Here is a 22067-nt window from a genome sequence, read left to right as displayed (position 1 = left end):
TTTAGTGATGAAAAGTGATGAGTCATCACTTCACACTTTTGTGGGGGCCGTTTTAGCCCAATGAATGTTTTTTTTTTTAATGCAAAACAGATGTTTGCAATGGATTTAGAATCATGAAAAACCCCTCATATGTTACTTAAAGCAGATTATTTAGCTTTTTTTCCCCTGTAATGTAAAGTTAATGGGACACCAACTCTAGCGGCTGATAACACCAATTTAGCTGTGTCTCAGAAAGGGTTATCATACCAAAATATAATCTACAGATATAGAGCTTTTCAAAAATGCATGATAACCTTTGCCACCTTTCCGATACCGACATCTCGTATGGCCCATGGACTATATGACCCGACCGGGAAGTGAACCCCGACCTCCCAGTCTCAGGACGGACACTCTAAACACAAGGCCACTGAGCTGATAAGGTTTAGAAGTCTCAATGGAAGAGTAGGGAGAGCACCTCCAACCACTGCTAATAGTTCTATTAACATAATCTACTGTACAGATGGACTGGTTTACCAACATGCTCTACTGCAGTGTTTCTCAACCTTTGTTCTGCATGGGCACACTTTTCATGTCCCAAGAATCCATGGGCACACCAACATAATACGGGGGTGTAAATATCGTCACTGTCGGGAAGAAACCTTGTATCTCCAAGTTTCAAATGTGTAAGTTTCTTCGCAAAGTAAAGCCCTGCTTCATCATTCAAGGCTGTCGCACAACAGTAGTGAAAACAGCAGATCTACAAGCACACAACGAGGCGTTGTGTGCTTGTAGATCGGCTGTTTTCACTAGTTTAAATCATTTTTAAAATGATAAATACAATTCTGGCTTTCAAGCAGTTTCAAGGGGCACACTTGACCCTTCTCAGGGGCACACCAAAGGTCCCCAGGCACAGTGGTTGAGAAACACTGCTCTACTGTACATATGTTGTATTACTGTACCATACAGATGTACTAGTTGTATTGTAGCAACATTGGGGTTGCTACAATACAACTGGGCCACTGCCAACATTGGGGTGGCAGTGGCCCAGGGGTAAAGTGGCTGCTTGATTGGCAGCCAGAGTTGCTGTCGATGTTGAAGTGTCCTTGAGCAACACTCTAGTTGCTCCCGGTGAGCAGGTTGGTGCCTTGCATGGTTTCCTCTGCCATCGGTGTATGAATGTTTGCGTGAATGTAATGCACAATCTCTTTAAAGAGCCTTGGATAAAGGCACTATATAAATGCACCATTATTTGGCATTTACCATATTGGTTCAAATGGTTTATCCATTAAAATGAGCTATGGACTTGCAGGAAGTGCATTACATCAACAAGTGACTTTCTTTGACCTATTGAACAGCGTCTTACTGGAGCAGCTCAGACTGCTTGAGTCTTCCTCAGACTGAGTCATGAGGAGGATGCAGTATGTAGCATCAAAACACCACTCTTTGATCTTTGTATACTTAATAAAGCACTTTTTAATAAAGAAGCTTATCATCAGAGCTGCTCCAGTGTGTTGCTCTACATTTATATGGATTATAGGCCCATATCAGCTGTCCAAACACAATAAAAACAAAACTATCTAGCATGGCAATTAACTTTGTTGACAAAAGCACAGCAGACAGAGCCTTTGTAATGATTCATTGGAGCCACAGAACAACCTTTAGCACAGTGTTTGTTGTTGCAATGAATGCTGGGTACGTGGCCGGCCGCAGCATGCACCTCTCTGGCTCAGGGCAGTCAATAATGAACCAGCGCTTCTTGTTTAAAAACACTTTGACGGGAGAGAAGAGAACCAACTTCACTTTAGATAGTCAAGAGGAGGGAGTCAACCGCTTTGGCTCAGTAGTCAAACCAGTCCAGTAAAACAACACAAAGGTAAGAGAGCTGTACTTATGAATGAGACTATTGATTCACATTGTTGCTGTAGGACAGATAGCAGTAACACTATGGCAATATAAGCTACAATTTGTGTTTGTGCAGTATTAAGTAGTCTATAAGCTGCATGCTCAAGTTTAAATGATTGATTGATTGAATATTTTTAGCAGTTTGCATAGGAAAAGCACATGAAAACTGCACATGTACAGTTCAGATAAAATGTCTAAAATAGCATTTAAACCCAAGGAAGCACTATATGGCTTGTTTACATCGGGGTCCTTTGTACTCATTTCATTGAGTTAAATTAAATGACAGACAAATATACACAGTAGGCCTACTATGCAAAGAAAACATCATATAACAGTCAGAAATCAGAAAAAAAGTCCCCTCTGACTATGGACATAGTGTTAACATATAGTTACCATTATGTTAGAAATGTTTAGTCAATGTGTTTTACTATGATGTTTTGCTTAAACAACCAGGTCACAGGGAAGGGTTTACCTCATTTGACCCATGCACGCACTCTCTCTCTCTCTCTCTCACACACACACACACACACACACACACACACACACACACACACACACACACACACACACACACACACACACACACACACACACACACACACACAGACAGGCTTGTGCAGACATAGATATCAAAGGGGGCTTGAGCCCCTGCCCTTTTACCCGTCTGTGGTGAAAGAATTGCAAATGCCCCCCCCCCCCCCCCCAAACCCCTGAACTTCAATGCAGCATCTTATGTTGAAAGAATTGCCCTCTCCAGTGTAAAAATCCATGCCGTTACGCCACATCTCCAGCAGTAATTTGATTATGCTTAGTTTAGTGTGGTATCAAGTACTGAATGCGTCGCAGCGCGACGCGTTGTGAGCTTGGAGGTCTGCTATTTTCAATATTTTCACCAAAAGGCCCTTTTAGAAATGTCAGCCCCTGCCTCTCTAACATTCTCTGCATGTCCCTGCACACACACACACACACACAGAGCCATGTCTACAGCAGAGGACAGTCCCCTGACCACCCATGTGTTGGACACCGCGGACGGGGTCCCAGCGAGGAGGATGTCCCTGAGCCTGCACCGCCTGGACTCCAACCTGGTCATCTGGAGCCTTGTCACCGTGGGGTAGGGTTCACATCCCTGACAATATGCTAGACTGTTAGGCCAGTGGTTCACAGTGGGGTGGAAATCTCGCTCTTTCGACAACGCGACATTTCGCCAACGGAGCGTCGGCAGGATAGGGTTCAAATCCCTGGACAATCTGATGCTATACTGGAGGCCAGTCGTTCTCAAAGTGGGGCTCCCGAGACCCCCAGGGGTCCTTGATGGGGTATACTTTACACCCCATATGTAGATATAGCCATAGCCGATCTACAAGCTCACAACAAGTTGCATGTGGTCATTTAAAAAGACACTTGAAAAAGGCTTTTCAGATGGCATGGACATGTTTGAGGACCACAGTGCTATACACCATTGTCCCTAACAGGAATGTCCACAAACAGGAATGTCCAGAGGACTTTAAAACTTGTGACCTGATCAGTTTTTAGAAGTCAAGCTAATGCATTGGTGGTATTAGTGTGGTTGCCCAACAGGGCAACACATTATAGTCCTGGAGAAACTTTATTTACTACTAGGATAACTTTATTTACTACTAGGGTAACTTTAGGGTAACTTTATTTACTACTAGGGTAACTTTAGGGTAACTTTATTTACTACTAGGGTAACTTTAGGGTAACTTTATTTACTACTAGGGTAACTTTAGGGTAACTTTATTTAATACTAGGGTAACTTTAGGGTAACTTTATTTACTACTAGGGTAACTTTAGGGTAACTTTATTTAATACTAGGGTAACTTTAGGGTAACTTTATTTACTACTAGGGTAACTTTATTTACTACTAGGGTAACCTTATTTACTACTAGGGTAACTTTTCCGCTGCCATTGGAAATTGATGGAATCAATGGGAATGGGAAGAATCATTAGGGAATCAATGGGAGTGGGAATCAATGGGAATCAATTGGTCAAGCTTCACATGACAGTTAGCCTGCTGTAGAATATAGTCATGTCAGCAACCACACTCGCAATTTCCCAGAATTGCATCTTTCTAGTATTTTCTTTATTGTGTGACATTTTTACTCGATTGCTTTTGGGACAAAAGGGGTTTTGAATAGCCTACAGCTGGGTTCCCCGATTAGTTTTCCCCAAGGGCCGAATCATGTCTAGGGTACCAAGCCGAGGGCCACAACATTGCAGGGGGCAACGGTGGCGTTCCCACAACTCCATTGACAGTTTTCGTCGTTGTCGGGTGAAAATCTTGTATGTCCAAAACCGTTCGTTTTGAATTTATCATTTTAAAAATGATTTAAAAAGCGGTGCGAGGCGTTGTGTGCTTGTAGATCTGCTGTTTTCACTGCTTTTATGCGACGGCCGGGCCTTGTATGATTTACGAAAGAACGTACAAATTTGGAGATACGAGATTTCCACCCGACAACGACGATATACTAGTGTTGTAGCTGCTCTTATACCACCATTATTACTGGGGTTGGTGGGGGCCAGACAGTAAACCCTACAAGCTATGCCGCCCTTCCACGTTGTCACTTTTTATTTAGGAAAAAGTCACGCTGAGCGAACAACAATACATCACGTCCATCTCTGCTGTTTCAGGACAACAGATGACAACGGACGCTGTCCAAGACTCATCACCAAGGAAGCCTTCACGCCGGGGATGTATAAGCTGCGTTTTGAGACCGGAGCATATTGGGAGAGCAAGGGGCAGGCGTCCTTCTACCCTTATGTTGAGGTACTGTAGGTTACATTAGAGCAGTGGTTCTCAACCTTTTCAGGCCGTGACCCCCAAAATAATTGTATTTTAACTGGGGACCCCCCCCCCCCTCCCACCCTGACAAGCACTAAGAGTTGAGGCATTACATTTTGTATAACATGCGTTCTATTGTGAAAATAGCAGATCTACAGGCATTGTGACATGTAGATCGGCTATTTTCACAATGTCTGTCCCTAATATTTGACAATTTGGCCAATGTTTAATTGTAATTTTAGAGATATTCCTGCTAGGCCCGATAGTCTCGAGAATATTTTTATGTCTCTCCCTGCCAGGCCCGATAATCCCGAGAATTTTGAAAAAAAAAAAAAAAAAAATGTTTTGGACCCCAAAAAATTTAGTAGGCATGATAGCAATCGCGAAATTGCATGTTTAACCCCCATAGCAACCCCATCTTTCAAACATGGCAGCCATCTTTGTTTACATTTTAGGAAAACATAATGGCTGCTAGTTCATGAATGCCTGAACGGATTTCCATTCGGATGTTTTTGTTTGAAAGCTGTGAGCAATGTACACACACGTGGTGCATTATCTAGGCATTATCAGTGCACTATGAATTACATGGAAGTCTATGGAGACAGAGGCATATGAGAGTACGAAGGTATTTACAAATGGCGGGGTATGAGTTAAATTGTCACTTTCTTGGCTTGTTTACTTTTGAGTGAGAAAACAATGTTGCACATTAAGTTAATCATCTGGGGATAATTTGGGGACCACCCCTGGGGGTCCCGACCCTCAGGTTGAGAACCACTACATTAGAGAGCAAGGGGCAGGGGTCATGTTGAGGTATAGGTTATGTCAAAGGGGTACTGTCACCTAAAGGGGTTGAGGGGCAGATTACACCGTGACATGAGCTTCTCTGAAAACGATCTGAAACAGTCTGAAGCTCATGTCACAGTGTAATCTGCTCATCGCCCCCAAACAACAGCTGACCAGTACAGTAAGTAGTCATACAGTCAGGCTATACAGACAATTCATTTGATTGGCTTATAATTGCGCATCCCCACAATGACATCGTAAAAATATTAACTTGTTTTTTAAGATGATTATTAAAGTGACAGTAACCCTTTAGTTGACAGGCCCCCTTTAAACAGGATTCTTGTCCCCAACCTCACCAAATTGTTCACCACAATAATGAACATAGAACAGCAATCTGCCACAGTGCCCTGCATATCCTCTAGGTGGCAGCATCATCACAGTGTAAAGGTCATAAGAAAGAGAACAAAGGGGAACAGGAATATTAATAACTTAGGAAACCTATTCATAAACATATGTATTGATATACGGTACTTGGATATACTGTGGGTGTACAACAGCCATGTTCAAACGCAGTGTAGAAGAGGAAAGTTACATATTGCAGATTTAAGACCGGAAACGCATCTGTGTCACGTAACCACTTTTTTTTTTTAGGTTTTTACTTTGGCTATTCAAAAATACCAGGTATACAAGCTCATAGCGCGGCACCGAGTGCCGCACCATGAGCTTGTAGATCTGCTATTTTTGAAAAAAGATTTAAGATTTGTGCAAATCTTTGAATACAAGCGAACATTTAAAACTCAAATCTTTACTTCTGGGGGGGTCCCTGGAACAAAATATTTTGAGATGCCGGTCCGCAGTCAAATACATATAATTCTAGGCCGGGGTCCTTGACATTAAAACTTTGAGCACCACAGATAAAGAAACATGTTTTTTTTCAGAAAACCATTAGGATTTAGAATACATTTTCAGGTACTTTCCAGGTCTTAATTCCCACTGGGCCAGATGAACAGATAATAAATATCTGTCTCCATTCAAGTGGATGGTAAGATACAGATAAAAACATTTTGTGACAGATATTTTTTTTATCAAGGTGTGAGAAGCTATATTTTTTCTCTGTCACCTCACCCAGGTCATCTTCAACATCACCGACCCTGGCCAGAAGTTTCACCTGCCTCTCCTGATGAGTCGCTTCTCCTACAGCACCTACAGAGGGAGTTAGATGTTCTCCTACCACAGCAGGGGGTTTCTCAAAGTGGGTGCTCTACGTGGCACCCTAGGGTGCCACAAGTCCAGGCAGGGGGCGGTGCCGCAGAACGCTTTGATAATGTTTGACTTGTAAAACGGACCTGAGTTGCACTGTACTTCTTCAGTCTACGGCTCTATGCCAAATCTCTTCAGCAAAAAATAGCTGATCTACAAACTCACAACGCGTCGTGAGTTTGTGGATCAGCTATTTATTGCTGAATGTTCCCCCCCAGAATAGGGATGCTGGGGTGCAAGTGGTTAAATGACAAGTATAAAAGTTGTTTTCAATCTGCCCTATAATGGAAATGGGTCAAGTTTTCCTTGTGACATACTGTATCTTAAGGGGAAAGATTGTTGTTTTTGAGTACAGTAATATGAGAAATGTACAGTAATGTAAATGTAATGTGTTATAACGTAATGATTCAGGGAATTAAAAGGCTATTTACAAAGGGTGACCTGAGACAAAAACATTTGAGAACGCCTGAGTTAGAGGAACCATCAGCTAAACTGCTGTTGCATGATAGTTCCAATATGCAGTGGTGTAAAGTAACTGAGTCAATTTACTTACTGTACTTAAGTACAATTTTGAGGTACTTTTAATTTACTGGATTATTTCCTATACTTTTACTTCTACTCCATGAAACCATTAGTTACTTGTTACTTTGTAGATTGTGATTATTACAAAACTTACATTACATACAAACATGAACCTTTGAAAACTTGAAATGAGACATTCTGCATAATCACTACTTTATACTTTTGGTACTTTAAGTACATTTTTATGCCAATGCTTTTGTACTTTTACTCAAGTACATTTTGAAGTCTGGGCTTTTACTTCTAGTATTTCTATAATTTATTGCAGTATTGATACTTTTACTTGAGTACAACATTGGAGTATACCTTTCCCACCACAGCCAATATGTTGGAGGTCCTTCATCACTGAACTGTCACATCGAGGGCCTCGGGTTTATTAAACCTTGTATGTTCAGAACAGTTAATTCTCAGGAATTGGTTGATAAATAATAACCTGTGTTCCAGTGGATCCAATGCAGTTGTTATTAAAAGTCACATGCATAAGCTCTCTATACTTTTCATTGGTGCCCACACAAGTACTTTCACTTTCAGAAATAGTTTTATTGGTTGATTAATTGAAGAATTTATTAGAAGATTGCAATAGAAACAAGTACAGTTTCATGACAGTACAAATCAATGGTACAAGGTCAACTAAAAGGAGATCCTAGAAAGCCGAGGCTTATTTCCACAGGAACCACACTTTAAGTATCTCATAACATTGAAAGACAGATGGATAGAACATAGTACTTTATCTAGGATAATATCAATTTCAAAAGCATAAAAAGCACAACATCAAATACAAAGGCAGAGAAAAAAGGGTGGGGGGGAGCATGGGGGCTTAGTCTATTTACAAGCCACGGGTAGCAGCCGCCTGAAGATGACTTTTCATACCAATTTTGAAGGAGGCTAGGGATTTGCTCTCCTTTAAGACTTGTGAGAGGGCGTTCCACATGTTGATGGTGTAGCAGGAGAACGAGTTAGAGCCTTGTTTGGTGTTAAATCTACGTTACAGTACAGTATAGCAACAAAACGTTGCATTGCATCGATGTGCTGTGAGCTTGTATACCTGCTATATTCACTACTTTTCTGCCACAGTGTCGATAATAAGAGTAAAAACAGCCATGTCTGCTGGGTCAAGTACAGCAATGTGCAAGCATTTGTGTGTGTGTGTGTGTGTGTGTGTGTGTGTGTGTGTGTGTGTGTGTGTGTGTGTGTGTGCGTGTGTGTGTGTGTGTGTGTGTGTGTGTGTGTGTGTGTGTGTGTGTGTGTCTCTCCAAAACTTTGCCTGCCTCTCTCCCTCCCCCCATTCCCTCCACTGTTTATTTATTAAATGTAGTTTATCATATAATTTATTCACAGAATCAAAGGTTTTATGGCCATGATTCACCAGGATGGCTTGATTCTATAGGCTTAAAGTAATTGATACTTTTGGAAATCTCAGTGGGGAAAAATGAATGACCGATATTGATGTCCGTATATGGCCATATCCCCGAATGGGGCCTGATCTCTAGATGTGAGGGCCCTAATCGAAGCTCTTGATTAGTTCAAGACATGTTGTTTAACTTGAGTCTCTTCTTACTTGAAACCAGGGGTCGGGTGTCGCAAACAAGGATTCACCGAGGGCTCCCAAAAGAATGTTCTTCACAGGGGGGAGGGGCTTTTCAATGCCTTGGGCCCTAGTAACTCTATTCCACTTGCCTCACCCCGCTTGTGAAGCCTCTGGGTGAAATTCTGCAGGAAACGGAGAAAGAAGTTAAGAACACAAGACAGTGAAGATACAGTTTCACACAGGAGGTGCAATCAGTGACCACAGAGCAGAGCTGCATGCATGAGAATCTCCTTCTGCTGGAAACTTTATCCAACATTTTGTTCAGCTTCTTTTTCCTGTGATACATTCAAGCCTTAAGGTAAGATATTTTCTCTGCTTTGACTCTTTAAAAGCACATGTGATAAGACTACAGACTTGGGCCTGTGTCATGTGTAGGCAAGGCAACTTTATTCATACAGCACCTTGCTCTGGCTATGGCTTGTTTACACAAGGTCCTTTCATTGAGACATTAAATGACACAAATATACAGTACTATTCAAAGAAAATATACAGTAGGCCTATAACAGAAATCAGAAGAAAACAAAATCTGGCTATGGACATAGTGTTAACATATAGTTGCTATTATGTTAGAAATGTTTAGTCAATGTGTTTTACTATACCATATACTGTATGTTTTGCTTAAACAACCAGGTCACTGGGAAGGGTTTACCTTATTTGACCCCCCCCCCCTCCTCTCTATCTCTCTCTCTCTCTCTCTCTCTCTCTCTCTCAATGGCTATGGGTGGCTGGCTTTTTTAGGGCGGGGGCTAATTTTGGCAACAAACAATAATGAATATAATACTAATACGACAAACGTGAATTCTCTCGCTTAGGGTATTGATAACTGAACATGACCAGATCATTGGCAGAGTTTCTTTGTGTGTGAGGTCCTTGTTATGGAGTGCATCTGGATCACTTTCTTTTTAGTGGCTATACAATTTGAATGCCCTCTTTTTTATTTTGATTATGAGTGAGTATCATCCTAATCCTGCCCTGCATGCATTATGTGGTGTTTTCCGCTGGATTCAGAGAATTGATTTGCAGAATTCTGTGTGCAGGGTCTCAATTTGGTGTTTGTCACCTTTTTCAAGGTCTTGGTTTGCAGATGGTCCCCAGATCTCGCAACCATAGAGGTAAAGTATTTTTAGCCAGGTTTTTATTGGGATGTCTATTTAGATTTTCCTTTTGATGGCACACACACACACAGAGCCATGCCTACAGCGGAGGACAGTCTCCTGACCACCCATGTGTTGGACACCGCAGACGGGGTCCCAGCGAGGAGGATGTCCCTGAGCCTGCACCGCCTGGACTCCAACCTGGTCATCTGGAGCCTTGTCACCGTGGGGTAGGGTTCAAATCCCTGACAATCTGATGCTACTGTATACTGTTAGGCCAGTGGTGGGCCAGGGGTAGGGTTCAAATCCCTAAAAATATGCTCTACTGTAGGCCAGTGGTTCTCAAAGTGGGACTCCGGGTCCGGCGACCCCCAGGGGTCCTTGATGGGGTATACTTTATTCAAGCATAGCCGATCTAGAAGCTCACACAACAAGTCGCTTTTGGTCATTTCAAAATAAAATTGAAAAAGACGTTTCAGATGGCATATGGAATGGAAATGTTTGAGAACCACTGTGCTGTACGCCAGTTAGCGTGTCCCTAACAGGAATGTCCACAAACAGGATTGTCCAGAAGACTTTAAAACTTTACCAGAAATGACCCGATCAGTTTTTAGAGGTCAAGCTATCCAGGTCAAGCTTAGCCTGCTTCCAGACCAGAGACCCCGCCCACTCTCAGAGTGGACTCTTTCTCTGGTCTGGAGCTTAGTACATGAATCGGTTTTTATTTTCGGCTGTCCAATGAGCGCGCGGGGTGGGGGTGGGGGTGGGGTGGGTCTAACGAATATCCAATCCGCGCAGCAGTTGAAACGATTCAAACGAAGTTCACACACACACACACGCACGAGCGCACTGATTTCACCAAGCTGTTTAATGTTGATTACAAGTTTCTGGTCGCAGTTCTGTGTGGAAGCAGTCACTGGCACAGACAGAGACACACACACACACTCCCCGACGGTGCGTCGCGTCCACCGTGCGTCTCGATCACCGTGCGTCGCGATCACTCGCGCGCGGACACGCGCGTGCACGCTCGCAAAAAAGTCCCCCGTAAATCGCTCAGAATGGAGCACAGTTTCAGACTAAAGCGTGAGCTGAGTCTGAAATCAGGCTAGGTCAAGCTATCCATTGGAGTTATTGCGACCGTCAGGTCGCACTTACTATCAAAACCTCCTCCAGCTGTCAGTCAGTCAGTCACACGTCACACTTTTGCCCTTCTCATATCTCTGCCACCGTTGCCCCGATCCATGCCAAATTTTGCACACACACACTCCTTGGCTGCCAAACCACAACCTCCACCCCTCATTTCTCACATGCCCCTTCTAGCGCCACCGTGAGGCTGATTCTTGTTACACACATTTTTGGACACTGCTGCTACAGATTTTGCCCTAAAATCACGGTACACAGTATCTCTACAGTCATGTCATCAAAATGCATCTCTCCCATCTAGCGCCACCATCTGGCCAATTTTTTAAAAACACATTTTTGGACAGTGTTCCAACAGATTTTGCCCCAAAAAATCATGCAAAGCGGTACACAGTATCTCTAAAGTCATGTCATCAACATGGTTGTTAAACTGAAAATAAATAAAACCTGCAGTAGAGCAATAAAGCTGCACCTTCCAAGCTATACCACCCTTGCACGTTAGTACTTTTATTTAGGAACAAGTCATGCTGAACGACCAACAATACATCACATGCATCTCTGCTGTTTCAGGACAACAGATGACAACGGACGCTGTCCAGGACTCATCACCAAGGAAGCCTTTACGCCGGGGATGTATAAGCTGCGTTTTGAGACGGGAGCATATTGGGAGAGCAAAGGGCAGGAGTCCTTCTACCCTTACATTGAGGTAGGTTACACCAGTAAGACTCCCTAATCGGAGATAAGCGACCGTCAGGTTGCATACACAAAAAAAAAAGGCATAGCCAATCAGGAGGGAATATGGGACATGGCAGATATACTGTGTACCGCTTTGCGTGATTTTAGGGCAAAAAAAATCCCAAAAATGTCCAAAAATGCAAGAATCTGCCTCATGGTGGCGCTACAAAAGTGTGACGTGACTTGTGAAAGACTGACAGACAGACTGACTGCACAGACAGACAGACAGACAGACAGACAGACAGACAGACAGACTGATAGCCGGTGGAGGTTTTGGGTTACATTAGAGCAGTGGTTCTCAACCTTTTCAGCCTGTGACCCCCAACATAATCACATTTTAACTGGGGAGTGGGCTGTGGGGACCCCTCACCCTGACGAGCACTAAGAGTTGAGGAATTACATTTTGTATAACACGTTTCTATTGTGAAAATAGCAGATCTACATGCTCACAATGCAGACTCTGCGTTGTGAGCATGTAGATGGGCTATTTTCACAATATACCGGTATCTATTTGACAATTTGGCCAATGTTTAATTTGTCATTTTAGATGTATTTATATAGCATAGTCATTGTCACTTTAGAAATGTGCATAGCGGGGTAAACTGAGACACTTTTTACATTTTCTCCCCTAGAGGCGAACTAAAAGATATATCAGTAAAAATATACACATTTCCCAGTAATTTGGGATGTTTCCTAACAATGGAAGTTATCAGAACATATTCAAGACAAAAGGCAGAGAAAATATGATTGTTTTAAAAAAAGTGGTCTTGTGTCTCAGTTTACCCCAGGACCGGGGTAAACTGAGACAGACCAGAGAAATCAACGGGGTAAAGTGATCCACTCACTTTTTTCACTTTAAAACTACCATAAAAACACAAAAACCCGGTTAACCGGGTTAAATATGCGCAATACAAAAATGTACATAGCAGACATTCTTTTAATAGGCTTTGTCCTGTCATTTCCACCCATGTGTCAAATAATGTGACACATGGGCAGAAGGAAAAAACTAAAAACCCTATAAAAAATGTATAGAAGGGTTTACCAAACTTTCCTCAGTTGATCCTTATGTAATTCTTCCTGTAGAATCTATTTCTGCAAAGTATATTGTTGTATTGTGCATAACTAATGAAATAATTCGCATATTTAGTCAAATATGCTAATTATCTCATTAATTATGCACAATACAAAGAAATATATATCAAAAATGGATTCTACAGGGGAAAATACATAAGAATCAATTGAGACTAGTTTGGTACACCCTTTAATTAGGTTTTTACAGCTTTCTCCCTGTCTTTCATGTTAAGGATAGTCTCACTTTACCCCGAAGCAATTGTCTCACTTTACCCCACAGCCACATTTTGGGAAAAGGGATATTTTTATCAATTCAGGGTAATCTTCAGCTAGCATCTATCACATGGATTTATAAGTTGGTAGTTCATCAACATGTATGATATAAAATGTTCTCCCTGCATCAATTTGCTTTGACACAACAGCTTATGTTGACAGCAAGAAAATTTACTTTTACATGCAAAAAACACATTTTTGTGAAAAAAGCATGTTTTCTACAGCACTATCAGGTCTCTCTTTTCATGACAAGTGGGAAATTCAAGGGGCTTGAAAATATAATGGTCACATGGCCACAAATGTGTTCCATTGCCAAGATAAATGGAGCGTCTCAGTTTACCCGGTGTCTCAGTTTACCCCGCTCTCCCTACCTACACTTAAACGTCATGTTGGTTTGTTGAGAGAGAAAACAATGTTGCACATTAAGTTAATCATCTGGGGACCCCCCAATATAAGACCCACAGGTTGAGAACCACTGCATTAGAGAGCAAGGGGTAGGCGTCCTTCTACCCTTATGTTGAGGTAGGTTACATCGATTGGACTCTAGTCAAACCTTTTAGCCCGTGACCCGAAAGAGAAATTAGACGTTTGCCCTGTACCCAAGCTAGTGAAAACAGCAGATCTACAAGCTCACAACGCGTTGCTTTGCGCCACGCTGAAAAAAAATTATAATGTTTTTTGAAGATATTTTGAATAATAATAATGTAGGAAACAAAAAAACAAAGGGACCCATACAAATCTGTCTGCGACCCAAAAATGGGTCCCGACCCAGTGTTTGGGGAACAGTGCATTAGAGAGCAAGGGGCAGGCGTCATTCTAACCTTATGTTGAGGTAGGTTACATTAAACAGAATTCTTATTATCCTCCCCCCCAACCAAATTGTTCACCTACAATAATGAACATAGAACTTCCGCTGGCCGCCGCGTCCACGTCCATGGACGCGGCCGTGGACGGGTCCATGGACGCGGACGCGAAAAAAACGTCCGTGGACGCGAGGCCGCGTCCACGGACGCAAACGGCCGGCCGTCCCGGCCGTGGACGCGGCCGTGGACGCGGCCGTGGACGCAGACGGCCGGGGACGCGGCCGTGGACGTGGACGCAAACGGCCGGCCGTGGACGAGTCCATGGACGAGGCCGCGAAAAAAAGGCAGCGAAAAAAGAAAAAAAAGGTGTCTATTGTATGTATTTTTTGATGGAGAATTCAAATATGACCTTCTTTTTTGCATAGGACAACTCTAACCTGCATCAATTGGTATTTTATAATTGCCAATTGTACCCTATCCATCTGAAAAACAAATTGGATGTCTATTGTATGTATTTTTTGATGGAGAATTCAAATATTACCTTCTTTTTGGAATAGGACAACTCTAACCTGCATCAATTGGTATTTTATAATTGCCAATTGTACCCTATCCATCTCAAAAACAAATTGGATGTCTATTGTATGTATTTTTTGATGGAGAATTCAAATATTACCTTCTTTTTGGAATAGGACAACTCTAACCTGCATCAATTGGTATTTTATAATTGCCAATTGTACCCTATCCATCTCAAAAACAAATTGGATGTCTATTGTATGTATTTTTTGATGGGGAATTCAAACGTTACCTTCTTTTCTAGATAGGACAACTCTAACCTGCATCAATTGGTGCATCAACCTACTATCTATCTATCTATCTATCTATCTATCTATCTATCCATCTATCCATCTATCTATCCATCTATTTATTTATACTTCACCTTTAGTCCAGAAGAGAGTTCAGCATCAGGAACTTGCACACATGGAACTGTGTCATGACTGTGTCATGGAGCTAAAACAGGGCTATGTTAAATACTCAAAATGACTCTGATGGACCAATCAGGGTGGTGGTGGGGGGAGGGATCAACAATAGACAGAAACTGGATAATGCTTTGTTAACTGTCCCACCTAAGTCCCTGCTAGTCTGAACAAACATCACCTTCCCTCTCATAACACTACTACTACTACATTTATATAAAGCTGCTCTTGCATTTGAATTCAAGTCTGACACAAGTTAAGGTTAACTTAGGTAGTATTTCATGTTGCTGGCTTTTAGGGTCTGTGTGTGAGTGTGTAGGCTCACAAATTATTATAATTGTCATTAAGTGACTCTATCTATCTATCTATCTATCTATCTATCTATCTATCTATCTATCTATCCATCTATCCATCTATCCATCTATTTATTTATACTTACTGTTTACATTTTCTATAAATATTTATTTCTATATAAAACTCAGTTGTGTGGAGTTATTGTGTGCCTTTTCTTGTAGCTAAAGAGTCCATTTGTTCACTAGACATTAAGTCAAGGTTACTATTTTGAGTTGAAGCTAAGTGTTTTATTGCTTTGTGGTTTAACATGATTTAAAAGGCAAATTCATTGTTATGGTTACTTTAGAAGACTGCTTTTGCATTCATGAGTTAAAAAGAGAGCCAAGCTAATTTAAAGAGTTAAGTTAAAGGAACACAAAACATGACCTAACTCGCTGCCATTGGACAGACAGTTACAACATAGGCCTACTCTTATCTTTCACAGAACAGACAATTATCATTTGTTTTATCTATTTGAGACTATGTAGCTGCTCTATGGGAAATAGAGCATTATATCAGCCTATTCAATTGATAATGACCAATGGGTGCCAGTTTCTAAGTAGTTAACCATATTAACATAACAATATATGTGGCCTAGACATGGATATTGCCCAATCAACTCGTAATCTACAGAAATGTCCACCACATCACACAGTATAAAACTTAGTAGGCTCAGTGGATTCACCTATGTTAAATCATGTCAGGTTAGTTTGGTTCAAGGTTCAAGTATAATAATTTATGAGACAAAAATGTAAACAGCACAAATGTACAATCACATCTCGGCTAGAATGATAACATAAAGTCCTGACTACTCCTTGTTATTGTGGTCCTAAATACTACAATGATTAGTTTGGATGCATTGCTTCTATCATGTCCAATTAAAAATAAATACATTACATACATACAGAAATCTGCCTTCTCCTGTATTGTATTAGTGACATTCATTATAAATAGTAAAATAACAGGACAGAGCAAAAAAGGCCTCTGTTGTGTCTTTATCTGATCACATGCAATCAGACACTCACACTGCACAGCAATATATAAACTTTATTACAGGCTCAAGGCCCACAGGGTAAGAAGACAATACATTACAAAGATAATAATTTAAAAAAACAACAACAGAGAGTACATTCACAAAGCCCCACCGGAGCTAAAGAGGCACTCATGCCACTCATGCCAGTGTCCACTAATGGTAGACGTGTACCTGACAGAGCTACATCCAGGGTCTGTCATCAGTCTCTGGAACAATCTGAAACAATGTATCTTTCCTGTGGCTGTTATAATGAACACAAACAGATCAGAAAGTAATTTAACATACAACAATGTAAGGGATTCCTTTCTATTAAAAGCAAAATCATAACTGGGTCAAAGTTGCTTGGTTCTCCCCATATAAAGGCATGTAGGTAACAGTAACATGATATTATGTCATGAATGATAAAAGTAATGTTTAAACACTTTGATGTGTGTGAGTTTATCTGGAGACTTACTCAGTCTGTGACTTACAGAGATCTTGATGGTCTTTGGGTTCCACCCGTTCATCAGAATTGCCGCTGGTGCCGTCTAGAGATTTCATCTTCACTTGAAGTCTGGAGTCTATTATGTACAGTGTATTCTGGACAGTTGTGGACACTCTGCAACTAACCTAACCTAACACACACTATGTGTTAATGTTGATCAATATAATAATGTAAAAATACAAAGTTAAGTAGACCTAAGTAAGAAATAGTAAATACATTGTAATAATACATTGAAGGGGAAAATGTAGGAAAACAAATGCAACTCAGCATTGAATTTATGGCAAACATTTTGCTAACCCTTTCCAAATAATATACAATTAAGAAGTGGGATGTTACACTTAGTAAGAGAAAGAATTAATGAAATATTACATTTTTAAAAAGCTAGAAGACTCACCTATTATAGTAACCATGTGAATTGCTAATAATGTTATGGGTCAGATGTGTAAAGATCTATCACATTGTATTGTTCTTTTCAGACTCAACAATAATAATGATGATGTTACTTAAATGCTGATCAATGTGTGAATCTGGCTCTTATCAGGTGTGTGTTTTCTCTCCCTGTCCTGTGCTGTCCTCAGTTAAACCAAGACAGTGCTGTTGTGACCAATGTGGAAAAAGCCTTCAGCTCAATTTATTATCTCAAAGTAGACCAGAGAATTCATACCGGAGTGAAGCCATTCAGCTGTGAACAATGTGGGAAGTATTTTGCTCGGTCTGGACAATTAAAAGATCATAAGCGTTCACATACTGGAGAGAAACCTTATTGTTGTGACCAGTGTGGGAAAAGATTTGTTCAAAAGGGGATTTTAAAAGAACACCAGAGAATTCACACTAGAGAGAAGCCCTATTGCTGTGACCAGTGTGGGAAAAGCTTTACTCGATTGTCTTATCTCAAAATACATGAACGAATTCACACAGGAGAGAAACCATACAGCTGTGTCCAATGTGGGGAAAAGTTCAGTTTAATGGCTGCTCTGAAAGTACACCAGAGATTTCACACCGAAGAAAAGCCTTACTGCTGTGAACACTGTGGCAAACGTTTCACTGTAAAATCTAGCCTCGTACAACACAAGAAGATTCACACTTGAGAGAGACCTTACTGCTGTCACCAATGTGGGAAAAGGTTCACTCTGAAGACGGCTCTGAAAAGACACCTGAAAATCCACACTGGTGAGAAGCCATATACTGCTGTGTCCAGTGTGAGAAAAGGTTCAGTGATATGCATCATCTCAAAGCACACCAGAAAAATCACACTGGAAAGAAACCTTATTGCTGTGACCAGTGTGGAAAGAGCTTTCCTAGACTGGAACATATCAAAATACACCAACAAATTCACACCGGAGAGAAACCTTATATCTGTAACCAATGTGGGGAAAGCTCTGTCAGGTACACGTCTACCGTTAGAGGACACTGGCATGAGTGCCTCTTTAGCTCCGGTGGGGCTTTGTGAATGTACTCTCTGTTGTTGTTTTTTTTTATTATTATCTTTGTAATGTATTGTCTTCTTACCCTGTGGGCCTTGAGCCTGTAATAAAGTTTATATATTGCTGTGCAGTGTGAGTGTCTGATTGCATGTGATCAGATAAAGACACAACAGAGGCCTTTTTTGCTCTGTCCTGTTATTTTACTATTTATAATGAATGTCACTAATACAATACAGGAGAAGGCAGATTTCTGTATGTATGTAATGTATTTATTTTTAATTGGACATGATAGAAGCAATGCATCCAAACTAATCATTGTAGTATTTAGGACCACAATAACAAGGAGTAGTCAGGACTTTATGTTATCATTCTAGCCGAGATGTGATTGTACATTTGTGCTGTTTACATTTTTGTCTCATAAATTATTATACTTGAACCTTGAACCAAACTAACCTGACATGATTTAACATAGGTGAATCCACTGAGCCTACTAAGTTTTATACTGTGTGATGTGGTGGACATTTCTGTAGATTACGAGTTGATTGGGCAATATCCATGTCTAGGCCACATATATTGTTATGTTAATATGGTTAACTACTTTGAAACTGGCACCCATTGGTCATTATCAATTGAATAGGCTGATATAATGCTCTATTTCCCATAGAGCAGCTACATAGTCTCAAATAGATAAAACAAATGATAATTGTCTGTTCTGTGAAAGATAAGAGTAGGCCTATGTTGTAACTGTCTGTCCAATGGCAGCGAGTTAGGTCATGTTTTGTGTTCCTTTAACTTAACTCTTTGAATTAGCTTGGCTCTCTTTTTAACTCATGAATGCAAAAGCAGTCTTCTAAAGTAACCATAACAATGAATTTGCCTTTTAAATCATGTTAAACCACAAAGCAATAAAACACTTAGCTTCAACTCAAAATAGTAACCTTGACTTAATGTCTAGTGAACAAATGGACTCTTTAGCTACAAGAAAAGGCACACAATAACTCCACACAACTGAGTTTTATATAGAAATAAATATTTATAGAAAATGTAAACAGTAAGTATAAATAAATAGATGGATAGATGGATAGATGGATAGATAGATAGATAGATAGATAGATAGATAGAGTCACTTAATGACAATTATAATAATTTGTGAGCCTACACACTCACACACAGACCCTAAAAGCCAGCAAAATGAAATACTACCTAAGTTAACCTTAACTTGTGTCAGACTTGAATTCAAATGCAAGAGCAGCTTTATATAAATGTAGTAGTAGTAGTGTTATGAGAGGGAAGGTGATGTTTGTTCAGACTAGCAGGGACTTAGGTGGGACAGTTAACAAAGCATTATCCAGTTTCTGTCTATTGTTGATCCCTCCCCCCACCACCACCCTGATTGGTCCATCAGAGTCATTTTGAGTATTTAACATAGCCCTGTTTTAGCTCCATGACACAGTCATGACACAGTTACATGTGTGCAAGTTCCTGATGCTGAACTCTCTTCTGGACTAAAGGTGAAGTATAAATAAATAGATGGATAGATAGATGGATAGATGGATAGATGGATAGATGGATAGATAGATAGATAGATAGATAGATAGATAGATAGATAGATAGATAGATAGATAGTAGGTTGATGCACCAATTGATGCAGGTTAGAGTTGTCCTATCTAAAAAAGAAGGTAACATTTGAATTCCCCATCAAAAAATACATACAATAGACATCCAATTTGTTTTTGAGATGGATAGGGTACAATTGGCAATTATAAAATACCAATTGATGCAGGTTAGAGTTGTCCTATCCCAAAAAGAAGGTAATATTTGAATTCTCCATCAAAAAATACATACAATAGACATCCAATTTGTTTTTCAGATGGATAGGGTACAATTGGCAATTATAAAATACCAATTGATGCAGGTTAGAGTTGTCCTATGCAAAAAAGAAGGTCATATTTGAATTCTCCATCAAAAAATACATACAATAGACACTTTTTTTTTTTTTTTTCGCTGCCTTTTTTTCGCGGCCTCGTCCATGGACTCGTCCACGGCCGGCCGTTTGCGTCCACGTCCGCGGCCTCGTCCACGGCCGCGTCCCCGGCCGTCTGCGTCCACGGCCTCGTCCACGGCCGCGTCCACGGCCGGGACGGCCGGCCGTTTGCGTCCGTGGACGCGGCCTCGCGTCCACGGACGTTTTTTTCGCGTCCGCGTCCATGGACGCGTCCACGGCCGCGTCCATGGACGTGGACGCGGCGGCCAACGGCTCTTGCTGCTTGTGACAGCAATCTGTCACAGTGCCCTGCATAGCCTCTAGGTGGCAGCATCATCACAGTGTAAAGGTCATAAGAAAGAGACCTCAGGGGAACAGGAATATTTAATAACTAGAAACCTATTTATAAACATATTTATTGATATACTTGGATACACTGTGGGTGTACAATTGTCATGTCTCACAGGGACATGCTGGCCATTGGGAAAAGCGGGACAACTCCCGAACGGCTGGTTAATTCCCGGCCGGTCCAGGCCGGCCATTAGGAAAAAGATACAAATAAAATGTCGGCCTTCGTTCCATTTCGGGGGCTGGGTGGCCAACAAAGTAAATCGTCACTGTCGGGCAGAAACCTCGTATCTCCAAGTTTCAAATGTGTAATTTTTTTTCGCAAAGCAAAGCCCTGCTTCATCATACAAGGCCGTTGCACAAAAGTAGTGAAAACAGCAGATCTACAAGCACACAACGCCTCGCGGTGCGAGGCGTTGTGTGCTTGTAGATCGGCTGTTTTCACTAGTTTAAATCATTTTTTTAAATATAACTCATGTAATTGGCCCACTGGCTTGTCACTTGTCATGATCTGAAATGGCAAATCTTTGAGTAGCAGCAGCGCTATAGAGAGATCTCTCTCTCTATAGCGCGCAATGAGGGCCTACAACTCTTTTTCCCGGGCTGAATCAGGGGCCCAGCACGTCCCAGGATCTGACACAAACATTGACCTGATGGTCAGGATTCAATTTATCCCCTGAGCAAGCAGGGGATAAATTAAATCAGCTCAATTGTAAAAAGAAATGTCAGCACTTGCAGGAAACCATCCATGAATCTATCATAGTTAAAACGTAGTTTGAAGTTACAGTGGGTTTGTATATGAATGAGCCCTGGATGGTGGTGTCTGATAAAATGAATATCAAATATCTAAATATTGAATTAAGCAAATTAAAAACTGCCCACAAAAGCCTGATTAGACGATAAAATGACCAAAAGTTATTGTTGAAAGTGGATTAAATCCAAGGTGTCAGATGCTATATTTGATGGATTTGCTCTTAACCAGATTCTCTGTCACCCAGGTCATCTTCAACATCACTGACCCCGGCCAGAAGTTTCACCTGCCTCTCCTGATGAGTCGCTTCTCCTACAGCACCTACAGAGGGAGTTAGATGTTCTCCTACCACAGCAGGGGGTTTCTCAAAGTGGGTGCTGTACGTGGCACCCTAGGGTGCCGCGATACAAGTCCAGGCAGGGGGCGGTGCCGCAGAACGCTTTGATAATATGTGACTTTGTAAAACGGACCTGATCTTGTTCAGTCTACGACAAATCTCTTCAGCAAAAAATAGCTGATCTTCAAATTCACAACGTGTCACATTGTGACGTGTTGGTAGTTTGATCGGCTATTTGTTGCTGAATGTTCCCCCCCAGAATAGGGATGCTGGGGTGCAAGTGGGTAAACGCCAAGTATAAACGTTGTTTTCAATCTGCCCTATAATGGAAATGGATACTATTAAGTTTTCCTCGTTACATACTGTATCTTAGGTGGTAAGAATGTTGTTTG

General features: G+C 41.2%; 2 protein-coding genes across 2 annotated transcripts; both read left to right on the top strand.

Annotated features, from left to right (window-relative positions):
- Nucleotides 1–1715: 1715 nt before the first annotated feature.
- On the top strand, nt 1716–7909 carry LOC308293845 (5-hydroxyisourate hydrolase-like). The gene is made up of 4 exons (XM_080736482.1): nt 1716–1852; nt 2855–2992; nt 4531–4666; nt 6594–7909. The coding sequence occupies exons 2-4, from the start codon at nt 2859–2861 to the stop codon at nt 6681–6683; spliced, it is 360 nt and encodes a 119-aa protein (XP_080592608.1). The 5' UTR covers nt 1716–1852; nt 2855–2858; the 3' UTR covers nt 6684–7909.
- LOC308293846 (5-hydroxyisourate hydrolase-like) lies at nt 1735–21709 on the top strand. Its single transcript, XM_080736483.1, has 4 exons — nt 1735–1852; nt 10078–10215; nt 11696–11831; nt 21586–21709. The coding sequence occupies exons 2-4, from the start codon at nt 10082–10084 to the stop codon at nt 21673–21675; spliced, it is 360 nt and encodes a 119-aa protein (XP_080592609.1). The 5' UTR covers nt 1735–1852; nt 10078–10081; the 3' UTR covers nt 21676–21709.
- The last annotated feature ends 358 nt before the right edge of the window (nt 21710–22067 follow it).

Source organism: Nannobrachium achirus (assembly GCF_963921795.1).
Source record: "Nannobrachium achirus genome assembly, chromosome: 11".
In the NCBI taxonomy this organism is placed as follows: Eukaryota; Metazoa; Chordata; class Actinopteri; order Myctophiformes; family Myctophidae; genus Nannobrachium; species Nannobrachium achirus.
Note: the sequence above shows the minus strand (reverse complement) of the source record. Positions and strands in the feature narration are given on the sequence as shown.

Coding starts and splice junctions, on each gene's coding strand:
- LOC308293845 (XM_080736482.1), top strand. CDS start 2,859: ATGTCTACAGCAGAGGACAGTCCCCTGACCACCCATGTGTTGGACACC. Junction 2,993..4,530: donor TGGAGCCTTGTCACCGTGGG/GTAGGGTTCACA, acceptor CTGCTGTTTCAG/GACAACAGATGACAACGGAC. Junction 4,667..6,593: donor CCTTCTACCCTTATGTTGAG/GTACTGTAGGTT, acceptor CACCTCACCCAG/GTCATCTTCAACATCACCGA.
- LOC308293846 (XM_080736483.1), top strand. CDS start 10,082: ATGCCTACAGCGGAGGACAGTCTCCTGACCACCCATGTGTTGGACACC. Junction 10,216..11,695: donor TGGAGCCTTGTCACCGTGGG/GTAGGGTTCAAA, acceptor CTGCTGTTTCAG/GACAACAGATGACAACGGAC. Junction 11,832..21,585: donor CCTTCTACCCTTACATTGAG/GTAGGTTACACC, acceptor TCTGTCACCCAG/GTCATCTTCAACATCACTGA.